Below are 17526 nucleotides of genomic sequence, written 5' to 3' on the forward strand. Positions count from 1 at the left end.
AGGCTCTCTGTAGCTACCTTAGAAAGACAGACTCTTCAAGAGCTGTCTGGGAAAAATGGATGAGAGAAAACTCATCCACAAGGGCAGTTTCATGGGAGTAGTGAAGTGTCTAAAAAGATTAACCAGTAGTAATAGTTTTGCATGTGGTATTGATTGTGCTACCAATAGTGCTTGTATTTTCACAAAAACAACTCAGTCATTTGTATATAACAAATATCTTAACCCAATAACTCTGGAACAAATATGCTAGCTCTTTCAACCAGGTTTTTACAATTAGACCAACTCTATAGCTAGTATGTGTTAAAAGAGTCAGCATCAGTTTTTCATTTATGGTTGAGTTATAAACTAGAAATAGAAGTTTTCCTCTCTTGCGGTGCATGCTCAGCACATACTAGACATTGGATTTTTTGGACAGACCTGTGCAGTGTTTAGTTTTGCAGATGAGGAAATAGCTCATGTAGCACATGACTTACATCTTCAGTAAAAATATTCTAGAAGAAAATTTTTCAAAAATGAAAAGAACATCTGATACAATACAATGGAGACCCTAGAAATCTTCAGTTCCAGTGTCCTAATAGTGAAGAATTATCACTATCATCAGAGTCCCTCAGTCATCAGAACAGCAATGTGTATAATAGAGTCATATTGTGCACTGTAGGAGTAAGAATTTATTTTTAAAATACAGCTGCCAAGTTTGCTAAGAAGCAGGACAGAAATACACAGAAATGTAGAGGGAAAAGAAGCAGTTGGACAAAGAGTTCAGATTTGTTTTATATATCACTATCTAAATGATGTCATTTCAAGACAGGAAAATAGGACCAGCAGAAATCCAGAGCTGTTTTTTTTTAGCCAGAGTCAGAAAATTTGCATTTTGTGGCAGCAAGAGAAGGGCTCTGCCAGGACTAGCTGCTCAGGGTGCTCCAGCAAGTCCCTGGGGCTCCTGCCCACCAAGGATGCTGCTCCTGCCTGCAGCCCGCAGCGAGTGCAGGCACGTCACCCTGCCAAGGCACCGGGCTGGGTGGGAAGGAGCACATGATGGCCTGGGTATGCAGGAATGGGTACCACAGTTGGGAAGGTGCTTGAGTTAGGGGATGCTTGAGGAAGTGATCTCCCTGCCTTCCAGGAGAGGTGGAAGGAGCTGCAGCTGCTGCTGTGACCCAGAAGGTCTCTCTCTCTCTGGTTTGTGGAAGGCCACAATTTCTCATCTGCAATAACTGCTCCTGTCAGCTTGACAACATACTCTGCTGAATGCTTTGTGCATCTTGCCAGCTGTGAGAAGGGTGTGCTTGTATCCCTCAAATGCAGTCACTTGTGGTCATAAGCATCACAGCTGGTAAATCCAAAAAGATCTGCAAGAACCATTCAATCTGTTCCTCCTCCTCTGCATGGAGCATTTATCCTTATTTCTTTAAAGATATTTTGTAAGAAAGATAAAGCAATTCAGAGACTGCAATATGCCACAAGAAGAGAGCTGCAGAGAACACAAATACCACGGTGCATTTGCTGCCTCCCCTGCCGTGATCCACGCTCCAGAGCAAGTGGACATCACTCCCTGTAGTCACTGTCAGAGCAGGAGGGCAAGGCTTCCATGTTCCTCAGTCGTGAGAGGTAGCAACATATTAATCATCCTCTGAAGTAATTGCCTATGGATACACGCGGATCTGTCTGCAAATTGCACTTCTAGAAGCTTTGCTCTTGGAGCCACATGAAGAGTTATAAATAACTGGTTTACAAAATGGAACCAAAGACAGAAACCAAAGTGGAGAACTGAGTGCAGTTTTGCTAAATGCAGCGTTGGATCACAAAGGCAGGCTGGGCTTGCTCCCTGCTGGAGGGGTTACTGCTCTTAACCACTGCTCTTTGCCAAAGAGGAAAGGGAGTGAAAGTGAAACAAAAAAGTAAGGCTGCCACAGAGCAGCTTGCACTTTCAGTTCCATTTCTGTATGTGACTGAACCAAATTAATCTTGATCAAATGAACCATGCAGGGAGAGTAAGGTGGATAACGTAACACTCGCCTGCCAGAAACCCAACAGCCTATGGACAGCACAGGGGAACTTTCTGCTCCTTCTGCTGCCCCCAGTAAATCGGCCTTGCTAGAAGGCCATTACAACCACAATATATTTCCCCTTCTTTATTAGAAAGAATATTACCCACATGAATTACATACTACATTCCTATCAAATTCAATTCCTAGCAATTTCAGCATGACCTGGAACCATTTCAAAGGGATTACACCAAAGATTAATCTAGATAAAATGTGAATATAAAGTACAATTCAAGAGAAACCAGGCATGTTGCCTGAACAGAGGAGTATAAAACTCAGCTCTGCTCAGTGCTTCACAGTCAGGACTGGATGAGACAATGAATTTCCTGCTGTCACTGGAGCTAAAGCAGTAGGTCTTGGTATGTTTTCCAGACAAATTGATTTGTTTTTATGCATTATCACACTGCGCATGATCATCATTATGAGAAAGAGATTGCTACAAGAGGCAACAGTTGTTTGTTGAAAAGGACAAAGTTGTCAAAGCTTGTAGAGAGGGGTTTCTGTTTGTCTCTTAGCTTTAAGATCTTCATTTCCTTTCACAAAGTAGAGCTTCCTCGGGTGGGAAAAGCAGCGTGGGAAGCCCTGACTAACTGAACAGACTAGATGGTCCTTCCTGCTTTCAGAACACAGATTTCTATGTAGTATGAACTCATGTAGGTTCAGTAAAATAAACAGGACTACATCTAGTAGTTCTGAAGTTGTCTGACACAAAATGAATGGAGTAGTGAGTGTGTTCTCCATCATTTTGCTTCTGGGCCCTTTTCTCCAGAATATTATTTCATCTTATTTACTTTCTAACACACTCTAGCAATTTCTTCTTGGCATCGATGCTGAATCTTGTTGGGGGTTCAGATATAGAGCTGGTATAAAGCACCCACATGTGGATATGGGAGGAGGATCTGATCCTGTGCTGCCAGATGACACTCCAATTTTCCAGTTACAAATGAAAAGTATCAAAGCACAAAAACAAAGCTGTATGACCCAACTTTATTGCAGGACTCCAAGCTATAGATGACCTCAAACAAAACTGACTTAGCTACCAGTGAACTGATACAAGATGATCTCAGATCTCAGATCTCAGTGCAGCCCAAAGCAACACAGTGTGAAATACTAATTTCAAAAGTCCACGGGGCTACTTGCATGCCTAAAATACATGCCGAGGTGGTTTGACGTCATGGAGGCTTAATGGGAAAGAAATCTGACAGGCATTGCAGTTTTCATCTTGTCAAATCATTGTTCTTTAGGATGAATTTTCTGTTTCTCAGCAGAAAATCTATCTGTATTTTGTTTAACAGGCAGAAGTTACCAAAGGAAATAATGACTTGTGACACAAAACCTGACAGAATTCTCAAGACAGCTGAACCTGTGCTTTTGGCCACCTGTAAGTGACAGCCACTTCCATCAGCAGCTGAAAGACTTCTAGTCGCCCCCACGATTTCTTGTCTCCCTCCTACTTTATTAAGTCCCAGTGTGACAATCAGCGACCTGCAAAGCAAAGTCTGCCTACCTGCTGGTTTGATGCTGCAGCTGTAATACACGCTGGGGAACCCAACAGCTATTTTAGGAAAGTGGCTCTGGCTCAACCAGGAGATGCTGAGCTGCCACTGAGCTAGTGAAACAGTGTCAAATGACCAGAATGCAGGCAAAGAGGCTGACAGAGGTGCTAACAAGAGAGATGTGCCAGAGGAAAATACTGAGTCCAGGAGACCATAGGTTTTGTTTCTAAACATGACAGCAGAGAGAACAGCAGGAAATCAATTATGGAAGGAGGCTTTCCCCCCCCATGGCTGTGTAAAGAGAACAGGAATACTACAAAATTCCCAAATCTGCAAGTTTTAAGGCATGGCAGAAAGAGTAACCACGGTACTCACACACTGTGGACCGGACTCTGCTGCGTCCATCTGCACATTAAAGGGTGATTTGCAATCAGCTGTACAAGCCACAGACCTTGGTGTTAAGAAGCATTAACAAGTGAAGTGAGGAGCTTCTCCATGGATGGGTTGAACTATTACTTTGAAGAGTGCTGTTGTAGTGGAGCAATTAGTTCAGAACAAGTCACTGGAGACAAGTGCGCAAGTGGAAAAGCTGGAAATAGGTGGGTTGGGAGTGAGCAAGAGAGTGGCTCTGTCATCACCCCCACACACTGAGGGATGAGGACTGTGAGTCATGGGGAGACTTCTGTGATCACAGAGCTGCCCAACACCCACTTTTGCAGGTATTAGCTGAACAGCACATGAAGTATACAGGACTGTTAGTGCCCCATTTTTTTCTATGGAAACCACGGAAGCAGCAAAACCAGAAGCCCTGTAGTAAATTGTGCTATTCATCAGAGGGGCTGTTGCCACATGGGGACGATATCATGAACAAATTGGGGGCTGAAGAAGAAGGTACAGACCCTGTCCAAGAGGCACCTCTAACATGCATGTAGGAATAGGCTCATGCAACCTCAGGATCTAGAGACTCAAGGTCTCTCCTGAACATGAGCACTTCTTTCTGGGAACTGAACCAAGTTTGGCCAACTCTTTTAAAATGCCCTTCTGACATCTTCTGTCCAAATAGCCTAATGGTTGAAGCACTTGTCCATAGAAAGGGAGACCTAGGTCAAAGGCACTCCTCCAGTTGAGGGTCTCAGCTCCTCAGCCCATTTCCCCTCTGGTGCTCCAATGATTAGTCGTGAGCATGACCCTGCTGCCAGACTCCTCCTTGAAAACTAAGACACTGTACAGAAAAGAGCTCAAGACTGTGTCAGAAAGCAAAAAGAAGTCACAAAAGACAAGACTGTGATTCGTTGCCTGTTGTGTGTCTCAGGGATGTAAACTGCTGTAAGATTTGTGGGGTAGGTCTCAGGGTATTCCCACAAGAGGTGGACAGTCACACCATCACACGAGCCCACTTTCCAGGAGCACAAATCCTTCAGTCCATCCTGTCCAATGCCTGCTTCCACCGGAAAGTGGGAGGTTCCTCCATCAAAGTTGGGATGCAGGTTTGAATCCCCTCTGACTGGGGTTGACACTGGAAGTTTCCCACTTGCTGGGTGAATTCTCTAACCATGGATAGCTTGATTTATAATGAACAGAAATATTGATTATAATGAACAGAAATATTGATCAGTCTGACTGCTACTGCAAATGGGATTCAGCAAACTGCATACTGGGTCTGATCCAACCTGGAATCTCTTCTGTTTCTAAGTATGCAACAAGCACAAAAAATTCAACAGTTTTAGCTGTTGTACTGGGTAATTAATTCACATTCATGCAATAGGTCTGTTTCCTTACTTTTCAGTTGGGCACATACATTTTGGTTTAAACTTGTTTGGTTTAAACTTAAATTTTTAGATTCATATACCCTCCTTTCCAAATATTTAGTTTCATGAGTTTTAATTGCAACTGGTAGCATCAAGCACCACCTATAAGCAATATGTCTTGAGTGTGGAACACACAACTGTGTCTTTCTTCAAACAATGCTCTTTGTGGAGTTATACTTGTGTCCAATATTTCCTCGTATCTATCTAGCAATATTTCTGTCCTTGATTTTACCTTTCATTCATCCTTCTAAACTTTTTTGAATTGTTTCTGTTAGTTTGTATGGCTGCTAATATTTGTAAGAAGAATTCAATGAACAACCGAAACTTGGAGACCAAAAGAACATTATTTCTGCTCATCTTCTTCCATAAAAGGGTATTTTCCAATAAAAAATGAACAAAGAACATGCTGATATATATTTCATGTGCGTTAGCATTTTCTCTACATTATAAAAACTTAGAATGAGGTGTTATAAATGTTTTGATACCATAACTAAATAGTTCATATTTTCATAAACTAGGTTTCATAAATCCATGGGTTATATTTACAAAAATGTAAATACATACTAAATATTTTAAAACTGAAAATATATAAATTAGGCAACCCAAAAGTTTGTTAGATTTTAATTTCAGCCAAACTCTGAGATTTCACAATGCTGCAGAAATGTCACTGGAAACATGCTTCCACTCAATGGCACAAATGTTTTGGAGATTCCCTTCAGAAGACAAGATGACAAAAAGTAATACTGTACCAGTTGGATCAAAGTCTGGAAAATAATCTGGACAATTCTGAGCAGTGATCCTTCCAGCAGGTGTGTCATCCCAGCACAACCACCCATCCCATGTTCTGTTGCAGAACAGACCTGGACATTGAAAAGGAATGCAGTAGTTAATTCACACACAGTCACTCCTGAACCCGCTCTGTTCTAGCCTCCCAAGGAATATTGCTGTCTTCAGACAATCTTCTTTTTGCAATAAACCCCCTTGTTATTGCCACACTTTGTGTGGCATTCAGGTGCTGCAAGGTACTTGTTTTTGCTGACCTGATGTTAGTGGTGTTAATTTTACTGGAAAGTGAATACTTTTAAGCCTGTTGAACTGAATTTTGAATGTAGAGTCTGATCTTCCTGATCCTCCTTCCATCCTTAGCTGTAAATTTGAACACTAGTGGCAAGGGGGGCCTCAGTTATCCAAAGACTTTACAGACACCCAACTTTCATTTCACCTTCTGCTGTTCAGCAGGTCTGAAAATCAAGTCTGTGACATGTAAAGGTAGAAAGGGCTTTCAGGGACATCTTTGCAAAAGGCAACGTTTGCAGAGACAGGTCCCTGTGAGGTTGTTGCATTGCTCAGCACTAGAGATCAGTCAGATAACTAGAGGTGCAGTGAAGTGAGGTGCAAGACCAATCTGTAACAGGCAAACTCTGCCTGCTGATGTTGACTGAGCAGGCATGCTGTGATCCTGTCCTCATCACACCTGCCCTGGGAAGGTGGCACTGTCGAGGCTGTGTCCCCTACAAGGACCATTACCAGCCCCAGAAACAATGGTCTTACTAGGGAGGCAGAACACAGCTCATTCTTGATTTGTGTTACAGAGATGTTACATACTACAGTCCACAGAAATCATGCTATAAGACTGCTAGCTATAACACAATTTTCTGACTGATTGTGGATTTATTCAAGTGAAAAAAAAGAGAAAGAAACAACACCCCTATACTTAGTTATTTTCCATTTAAAATCAGTTTGTGTTGAGGAAGAGTATTTATTATCATGACCATCAGGTTAAAATGAAATACAGGGAGAAGATACGTCTTGCTTTTTTTGCTCTGGTTCTGGGAAAGTTTCAAAATTGCTACTATGACCATGAAGGTTGTTTTTGAAAGAATCATATGGAAGGGGCCTTATAACTGTTGAAGGTTAATAAAATACGGGCAGTTAATTGCTTCTAGTGCTTTTTAAATTATCCACAGATAATTTATCCATCTGTAAAAAGATGTCTGAATTGTTCAAATTTGCACCAATAAGTAGTTTCAAGTCAAAATATTTATGGATTAAAAATTGAAAGCATAAAACTTCCAATTTTTTTCCAGATATGTAAAGCAAAAAAGATATTTTTATGAACACTGTTTTTTTCATTAGCTAAGATTTTATGCAGCTATATTTTTCCATTGTCAAGTTAAATGTGCTAATGCTACTTGTTCACTTAATTAACCAACCATCATATCAGCGGTTTGCTATCTTTCCTTCAGGCATTCTCACGTTCCTCTCTAGCTTTGAGATATATCTGAAAGACTTTTAGGAATCATTTTGTAATATCAAAGAAACAGAAAAGTAGAAAATGTTTGCAATTTTGCAACTTAAGCTTGCATCTGAAACACTGAAGAATGCATTTGTCAGGAATTTCTAGCTTTAAATCCTTTGCCTTGCCCAATAAAGGAAAAAAATCACTGATGTTGATCTATACATTGTAGAATGTGTCATTCAAGGTAAGTAACAGGATTTATATGCACACATGCATCCATAAATACATATATTTACACACACACATATATATACATAGAAATACATATATGGTTTTAAGTGCTCCAGGAAAAAAACAGTATAAGTAATAAAACAGAAGAACTGAACACTGAACCCTTTTATCACCAGCTAAAAAGATTACATTTTTGGATGGACAGGGAGTGTGGGAGCACTGCGCCATCCTGTCGGGATGGTCAGGTGTTCCCATGTGACTGAGCACCACATTTTGCTATTTCTTTGGGATTTAAGGTAATCAATTATATAATGAAATGGGCAAGATAAGTGTGTGTACACAGTCTGTTACTTCGGCCCTGCTGACACATGGCCGTTTGTAATGCTGCCACAGCTCACCTCTATTATATCACCTCTCTGGCTTCTGAGTGTGAGATACTGTGCAGTTCTCTGCAGTTCACTGCCACCAGCTTTGAGACCCAGGATTACAAAGGATCTAAACCACCTTTGCACCGGTCTATAAATGAGAGACATCAGGGAATGCAGAGATGCCAGGGAAAAATTAAACACATCTTGGCTGGCTCTGTAAAGTTGTACCAGACACTGGGTTTTCCTGGGAACTCCACAACTGTCTGTGCTGAAAATGAATATCCATTATACTCCTTCGGCTCATGTGTTGGGCTTTTCCTCTCAGAAGACACTCCTGTGGTTGTCCTTCACATTAAAGGAATTTCCTGTTTGATCCCATCCTCACTTTCAAATTTGCAGCCAAGAGACTTAGACCCTTGTTCCCTTCTAGCCCTTTTTGAAATTTAAATGTTGGATGGCCAGTGAGGATCCTGTAATTCAGTTGAAAATGCAACTTTGGTTGTATCGGCATAATTCCTTAGTCACCCATTATCTTCAGTCTGGATTTTAAGTGAATTAAGTGTGTGTTGCTATGATCATAACAGTCCCGAATGGCAAATCTAGCTGCCAGTCGAAGGAACGCAGGAACTGCTGTGCGGTTTCCGATGGCTGCGGGTCTGCCACCACTGTCCTCCTGGGACAATGCTGCCCTTGAGAACATTACCAGGAATTCATTTCATGAGACATACGAATTTCCTGCTCATGCTAGGAAAACATTTCAGCCCTTTGCAAGGGCTGAAGGTGCAAAAGAAAGTAAATCCAGCAGAACTATCGATGCATCCAAAAATTACATGTTTATAGAGCTGGAGACTAAAAGAGTAATCTGAGCAGACAGCAAGGTTTTTTTCATCCCTCAGCCTTGTATTACAAAAATCCCACATTATCTCCACCCCATTTATTAGTTTGGGTTTTAAGTAATGATTTTAAAATTATTTTTAATACATTTTCTTTTTAAATTGTGGCCTCAGTATCTCTGTTTTTAATTGCATAAATCCCCACAGTGCCTCCAACATTTTTTCTCTAGCCTCCTCATAACTTCCATATTTTCTGTGAGAAATAGTTACCAGAACACTAAATCCCAATCGGGAATGCTTCTTATTCATTGGTGCCATTGTAACACCACTATTATTTGTCATTTCCCTTTTGTTAATCTTAATATGTGCCTTGCGTTCAGTAAAGATGTGTCCCCCAGTGTTTTAAAAACCTCTTTTTGCCACTGTTACTGCCGAACACAGACACCTGGCACATCTGTGTTGCTACAGAGCATGACAGCTATCAGTCAATACACGAATGACAGGAAAACAAAACAGTGAGTGAAACAAACAGAACGATATTTATATTTAAGAGATCACCATTCACAAGCAGGTCTTTGTGTGAGCTTGCTGAAAGGTTCTGGAGAATGCCATTCCCTAAGCAAGAACAAGAGATATTCAAGCAGCAAAGCACTGAGCCAGAAATATAGATGACAGAGGTACCATCTGCATGGGGAGGAAGGAAGAGCTGATCATTCCCTGGGCTCATTCTAGGCTTTTTTCTTTCTTTGCACTTAAGAGGATTCTAAGTAAGTGTGAATTTGACTACTGCACCCCAAGGAAGACTATGGGTTAGTATACAGAAGAAAATGTTTCTTTATAGCCATATAAGTAAGTATAGCAATATACAAAGAAATATTTTAAAATCTTTTTTACCTTTTTTCTTATATGGAGGAGCTCTGTTCATCCTCTCATAGCATTTGAACTGTGAATCTATTATCTTCTGTCGTATGACTGAATTTTCAGTTACTACAGGCTCTAATGTAGGATCAGTATAATTTACAGTAGAAGAAAGACTTGGAACCATTCTCTGTGCAGAAAGGAAAAACTGTTAGTAGAAGTGAATAAACCAGGAGAATAAAATAAAAAAGTGAGGATCAGAAATTTATACTATGAATTCTTCAAAGGCCTTTTATTTGCACGTGTTTAGCATTATGATAAGCCTTATACGGCTTGCAAAATAAATACTGAATTTTTACTAGTTTACCTCATGATAAACTTAGGATTCCAATCAAGTCCTTTTTCTGGGCAAAACAGAGGACCATTAAAAACTTGATAAAGTCTTTAAAATCTTTTCATTTAGCTTAGTGATCTGCAAAAAAATTTTGTATCTTCCCAAAGTTACACCCATGTATTTCCACTCACTTGTGCTGACTTCTCTCTAGATTGCTCAGAAAAAATACCTCAGTGCCACAGTCAAAAACTGATTATTTCATGTTTTATACCACCTGCTTTGAGCTCCTTCGACTGTTAAAATTGTAGAAACACAGGGCAGAGAGTTTAAACCTTTCTACCTGGCCTTAGCTCCTAGTTAAGTACCAAAGCAAACTGTCCCTAAATTTAAGTCTGAATAACAACGTCCTCTTTGATCAAGTGGTGTCTTCTGACTTTCTACTCTGAGCTGCCTGCATGGCAAAGGGGAAGGATCATTGCCCCTGGAAAGCAAAAATCTCAGGTAGAGAGGCCAGATATCCTTTTTTCCATCCATCCACCCACCCACCCACCCATCCATCCATCCATCCATCTGTTGCACAGCCCAGGTCTGTGAGCCAGGGTGGAAATGAAAGTGTGGCACTTTAGCTAATTCTGTTTTACTTTAATCCTCTATCAGGACACTTCTCTGCATGAAGGTGATAGGAAAGGATTAGTTCCTCTGCTTCGCCAAGTGAAAGCAATGCTGCCTTCATTGTATGACCCTCTGCTTTTTTCCTATACTAAACTGTACTAAAACCATCAGAAACACCCACCGAGTCATTTACAGGCTGCTTCAAAACTTACAAGTCTCATAAGCACAAAGACTTGGCATTTTTAGCACGAAATACTAACACGCAGATCTTTAAGAAAGCATTTGTAGTCCAAATTGAAAACATGACAGGTTTGAAAATTCTAATATCATCTTACTTCTTTAATTGTTGTTTCCTTTTTTTTTTCCTATTGAACATCACAAGTAATTACTTCTTATTAATATATCACTTTCTGTTCAATTTGCACAACTAGAATACCTTGGTAAATACACAGCAAAACCACAGTAGGCTTGAGTGAGGTGAAAAAAATAAACGCATTACTTTATCTTAATATTTCTGTGGCAGATCATCTCAGTTTAATTTTTTTAATGCTCATATACCAAATTATTTTTCCTCATTCAATCTAATATCTTTCGATACTAACATTTTCATTTTGAACTGCATACAGATGCTGTCTGAAGGCTGGAGAACAGTGAAGGCAGTTTATCTCATTGCACTTAAAAAGGTGCTTGAAATAAAATGGGAGGAATAAGAAGGAAGACATTTTCTGGTAGATACGATTTTATATAAATTTTATGTGCGTGTGTACACACACACACACAGATTTACTTGGACCGTGAAGCCATTTGGAACATTTCGTCTGGCCATCCAAGTGAAAAATGAAGCAACTAGAAAGCCAGAACATGAAATACAGAAGCAAAGCCAATCTTATCACAGAACCCTCACTTGTGAAAAGATTAAAAGGAGTAGCTGGAGTCTATGAGGATCATTTAAAAACCAGTCAAGCAATATCCTAAATCCAGCGTATAGCATAGGAAAATGCAGGAAAGGCTCTTGGGATGCTCTCAGGTCTCTCTTAGCCCTTCGTGTCCATGTATCACCACAGGCTTCCGTACTTTTCTGAAGTGATTCATAGTCACTCCATGATTATTTTTTTCTTTTTTATTTTGAATAATACCTCAGCTCCAAGCTGTTTGCCTTCAAGAGAGGAATAATGGTACTGTCAAAGAAAGCTAGGAAGGCTTCCATGGCATCACCTCCATTCTTGATGATTCCTCTGTTATTCTCGGCCAATTTGGCAACAAACTCATGTTTTGAAAGCATAACCATCTGATTATGCTTGGAAAATATCACCAAATTTCCTTCCCCTGCCACAATGTTTTTATTTTATTTTTGTTTTCTTTTGGGAAGGAGATGATCTGTTCTTCAGATTTGTTTGACCAAACAAGATCAAAATCATTTCACACTTATAGAGAGCAGAAAGACTGGTGTCGCTGGCCATAAATAGTTGCCGTTTCATTTGCTTTATCTGTACAGAATAAAGCACAACACAGATGTGACACAATTGGCAAATGCTGGTTGCACAGATAGAAAACGTAGAAACTGTTCAGTGCTTCAGAATATCTTTTCGCCCTTCTAACATTTAATCCTCTTTTATTGACCATTTTTAAAAGGACAGACCATCCTCAGAAGATTGCACACTACAGAAACATATAAGCTGAAATAAAAAGTACAATCTGTCTATAAAAGGAATGCTCTATTTGCATCTTTTAACTGCTGGAGATGTAACAGTTTTTAACCAGAAATGATGATTTTGAGGGGTAAGATACAATTTGGAAACCAAAGGTCAGTTTCGTATCTTGCTGTGTGTAAGGGATTAATTCAATTCCTGGAGAAGTCGGCTCTTGTTTTGTACAGGTTAATATGAGTAATATTTGGAGAGCTTATGTAGTGCTGGGTAGCATAAACAACTTGGACTGTGCACAAAATTACTTAGAGTGCTCAACAATGTAACCAGGTGGGTTGCCCATTCTATTGCCTCTGAGCAAGGCAAACAGGGCCCAGCTGAAATTCCCAGCAAAATGTCTATTGCCCACATTTGGGACTAGAATTCACTCAGAGAGATTAAAAATATAGATGAGACTGCGTCAGTAAAGCTCAGTGGAAATTACTTCATCAGTAGAAATCACTTAATGGTCTACAGTAAATCTAAAGCAAGCTTGGATAAAGACTGGCATAATAATATTAGATGACAGCTGTCTTTTAAATTATCTTTTCTTTTTTTTTTTTTTCCTTATTACCAAACACAAAGGCGCAAGCACTTTCAATGTAATTGAATAGCTTGTGCATGAAATCCAATTATGGGGCTATACGCAGGTGCGTTACTGGTATTGTTCATCTGTGATATGCCCCTTAAAAGTACTCTTCCCTTTGACTGCTATTATTCGTTTTTATTTGCCTAGATTTGAAAATCTGGCCATGGAAGTTTGAACAAAATTTTCTTCTACCTTAACATCAGATGATCATTTCAGCAGGCTAATGAAAAATAAATTTGTTGGATTGCTCATGTTGAGCAGTCACATCTCTATTTGCAATGCTGGTGTTTTCTACCGTGCCTAGGAGAATCACACATCCACCACCACTCTGGGACTTGGAGCCTAAAGCCCAATCTCCCCAAGGTCAGTTCAGTGGGCTGATGATCCAGCCTTGAATTCTTGGGGCTCAGTCAGACAAAAATCTTGGTACAGTTTGTGATGTCAGATACTCTTGTTTCATTCTTCTCACACTCCTTACGTTAGGGGTCAGGAAAGGGTAAATGGGGCAGGAAGAAATCACTGGGTCATTATTCTCTTACTAGAGAAGCAGAAGCTTTGGCATGGCTACGTGGGGGAAAGCTTAGTGTGTAGCATGGGAGAGGCTGGGAATGCCCCACGAGTCTGTGTGTGTGCGTTTGTGCTCTCATGGAATTAATGATTAGGAATCACCTCTGCTACCATGTTTTCATGATTGTACCTAGATATCTTAGGAACTAAGTTTTAAAACATGTTCTCACCATAAAAAAGCCAAGATTAAATAATTTTCATGTGTTTACTATCTACAGTATTAAACAAATTTTGAATGTTCAGAGTCCTGCAGGTTTAAAACTTTTCCCATCCATCAGTTACTTCAGATGGAAATACAAACGATGTTGATACAATAAAGGAATGCCTCATTTGTTTATAAATATTCTTTATTAAAGAGAAAGAAATAATTCACAACTTAATAATCAGGATGTGTTCAAAGCCTGAAAATGGTTGGTATGATTTCTTCAGAAGAAAACTGTTTAAATGATGTCCCATGCAGCAGTTTAGCAGCCGTACATATGATGTCACTCCTAAAAGTCCAAGTAAATGACGTCATACATACGACCACCAAGCCACCACGTGACAAATGACTGTTATAAGAAAATGAATTATCATTACAAAGAGAAAACAGGATGCTGGGAATGATGAAGTTCGCTGTATACCTAGAATTAATAAAGGAATCTAGATAAATCAATTTGGCTTCATTATTAAACTGCATAGAAATGAACAAATAGTGTCCCAGTTTCTGTAAAAGAGATACCTGCTATTAACCTGCGCAAGACTGTGCACATTTCTGCAAGAGAGAATCCAGATAAAGCAAACATAATACTCCTTTCCCCAAATATTTTTCTTCCACCATCAAGGAGCTTGAAGTATACTAAATATTGACTTTTATTTTCCTAAGGAATTTGTATTTTTCTTTGCTGTTATTTTTTTCCCTCCTTCTACTAAATACAGAACTTTTGCAACATTTAGTCTTGAGCTCAGTCAAAATATATTTCAAATTCTGGATGCTCCAACTGTTTGGTAGTGATTTCAATAACTCAAACATTCATTTGGTACATTTATTTTAAAACTGCTATGTGTAGTCACGATTTTGTGGGTCACCTAACTCCTGTACTTCAATACATCACAACTTTGAGTGAGAGCTCAGCATGATTTAGACAGGTTGCAGAGCCCCTCTCATACCTCAATTACATTTGAACTACTCTTCACAGCTGCTAGTGTTAGGACAGATGAGAAAACAACTGTAATACCTCAGGAAGGTCATTAGTGCATGGTACTCTGTAAACATAACAACTTATCCATCACAAATCTGCTAGGAAACAGCAGACAATTTCTTTGATGAAATACCTCGACATGATGTGTTTTACTTAACCACTGAATGTTAAAATTTTCCCAAACTCAATTGCTGTTGAAGTAGGATGGAAATTATCTCACAGTGAGATCTCATATGACTTAGATCACAGATTTTGGCAGCTGTTTAAACAAGCTCGAGATTATCAGCCGCAGCAGATGAAGATAAGGCACTTGTAATGAAAAGCAACTCACGAATCTTACAGTTCTTTTCCATTGCTGCAGGATTTGTGAGGAAGCTTTAGTCCCAGAGTAGCCTGATGCAAACTGTGGGCTTAAAGGAAGGCTGCAGAATACTTCATGGATTTTTGCTTGTAGCTCTGATTATCATCTTGCGAGAGGCCTCTTTAGAGCAATCAGCTGCATAGCAACATTCTTGTATTTTTAAAAAGCAAAGATGGAGACAAGAAGTCCTGATCACCCCTGAAACTGAGGTGAACAGAACACAATATGCCATTCCTCTCCCTCTTGGGAAACCACGAGCAGCTTGAGTCTCAAATTCTCACACTAATTCTCCCCACCTTAAATCACCAGGAGCTTGCTTTCCTGAGTTTTCCTTGTGTGAGAAGAGGTCCAGAACTTACAAGTCCAATTCCTTACAGCTTGAAGCAACCCACAGTTATAAAGGGAAATGCACACTTCAGAACAACAGCTTTCAAAGGCATGGGCTCAGGTGGTGAAACCATCTCTGCCAATCTGAGAGAGCATGGAGGCCATGAGCACCGGTGTCACCCACAGGCACACGGAGCCAATGGTCTGATGCACGTGGTTGATGCAGCTCCACTGACCAGCCCCACAGTCCAAGGAGTACATCCCGAGTGGCTGGGGAAGCCCCTGCGCTCCCCGCAGTCCCAGACAGCCAGCATGACAAAGCATGACAAGGGAATCTGCCACAGATCTTCAGCAGCTCTTCTGGCTCACCGAAGGCTGGGGCCAGCTCTGGACCAGATGCTGGAAGGGCCACTGTCTAAGCAGGAAAAGGCTTGTGCTTATGGTGCCTGCACAGACAGGGGTTTTAGAGACCCGTGGTGAGAGCTGCTGAGGTGGGCAGATGGCAGAGGCCAGGGGGACTCCTGGCTGCACCCCCTCACCGGGCATGTTGCACTCCCAGCCGCGAGGATCTAGTGGGTACACCATGAGCAGTGCCTTCAAAACATCCTACTAATTGGCTTCTGGAGACTTGAACCTACTGCAACTGTGTTCCAAAACACGCTACTTTGCGCAGTTACCAAAAAATACATTTAGGCTCTCATGTAACTGATTTTCCATGTGTTGTGAATGGGAATTATACACAAGTCTTTCAGGAGCAGAGGTAACATACCAGACTGTGCATAGGTTAATGACTGAGGCTTGGTAACAATTTGACAGATTTGGATGTAATGAACTTGTACAATTGGGTTTTTACTCAAAACAAGTTTATTTTAAAATACAATATTGGCCTAATGGACCTAATTGAATAATACTGTGGGCTCCAGCTGCAGCATCCATTTTGTCCTTACTGAGCACTTTGTAGTTGGCTTAGGACAACAAAATTGGAATATGTGAGAAAAACTACTCCATCAATCCTCATTTACAGGATAAGACCAAAGTACCATTTGTAAGCACTAGATGACAATTCTTACTTGAGAAAATCATGCAGAGAACAGAATTATCTTTTTTCAATGTCCTGCAAAAATGATCGGTCAGAGGGGAAAGACACCCAAGCTTGTTTCCTCCTCCTCATTCTCTGCAGTTTGATGCCCCTGGGCACACTGTGCTGACGCTCCAGCTCTCTTGCAGAGAGAAATGTGCACTGAGGAGATAAACTAATTGCTCTGGTGTACAGGGGCTCACGTATTTGAGGAAATAATTCTCAGTCACATTCTGTGACTCTCAATAATTACAAACCACTTGAGAGTATCAGGAATAAAGTGAACTAAGAAATAATGAAGGGTTAAATTTTCCAATGGAATCCACCTTGAATTGTAGAGGACTATCTGGTGATGCTGCAAGCATTGTCATTATTGTGTATCCAAAAGCAAGGGAAGCCATTAAAGAAGAAGACAACAAGGAATTACTTTTATTTCTAAATTAAGTTTTGGAGTAACTGGTATTCTAGTGTTTTTTTGGCAAAGGTGAGTTACTATGGACTTGTACACAGAAGAGTGCTCTTTATTCTCGCAAAGAATGATACGTGCAAGAGACCTGGATTCTATCACAAGGTACCAAAACGCCTTGGTGACAGGTCTAAAGGCTGGAGACTGTGGGGAGGGGTGGTCTATGGATACACTAAAACTAGGGTCTAAGGACAAAACATTCAAGAGATATGAGATGAATCAGGCACCAAGAGTGGGACAAATGGCATAAACAGAGAGCCTGGAGCCCAGAGGGTAAAGCAAGGACCTCAAAAGGTTGTGTTGCTTCGCAGTCACTTGCAGTTACCAGCTGGGAGTGCAGGACACAGACAAGAGGATGACAGTAAACGATCAAAGCCATCAAAGAAAAAAGATCTAGAAGATGGTTTGTGGAGTGAGTAAAGAACAAGAATGGGAGATCACCCTTGTG

General features: G+C 40.4%; 1 protein-coding gene across 1 annotated transcript in view; it reads right to left on the reverse strand.

The window, feature by feature from the left end:
- CALCR (calcitonin receptor) overlaps nucleotides 1-17526 on the reverse strand; it is a 170933-nt gene that overhangs the window by 55062 nt on the left and 98345 nt on the right. Inside the window, exons 3-4 of the mRNA XM_065629396.1 lie at nucleotides 9915-10068; nucleotides 6099-6209 (exon numbers count right to left, since the gene is read on the reverse strand). Coding sequence (XP_065485468.1) covers nucleotides 6099-6209; nucleotides 9915-10068 — 265 coding nt within the window. The remainder of the gene's footprint in view (nucleotides 1-6098; nucleotides 6210-9914; nucleotides 10069-17526) is intronic.

This window comes from Caloenas nicobarica, chromosome 2, assembly GCF_036013445.1.
Source record: "Caloenas nicobarica isolate bCalNic1 chromosome 2, bCalNic1.hap1, whole genome shotgun sequence".
In the NCBI taxonomy this organism is placed as follows: Eukaryota; Metazoa; Chordata; class Aves; order Columbiformes; family Columbidae; genus Caloenas; species Caloenas nicobarica.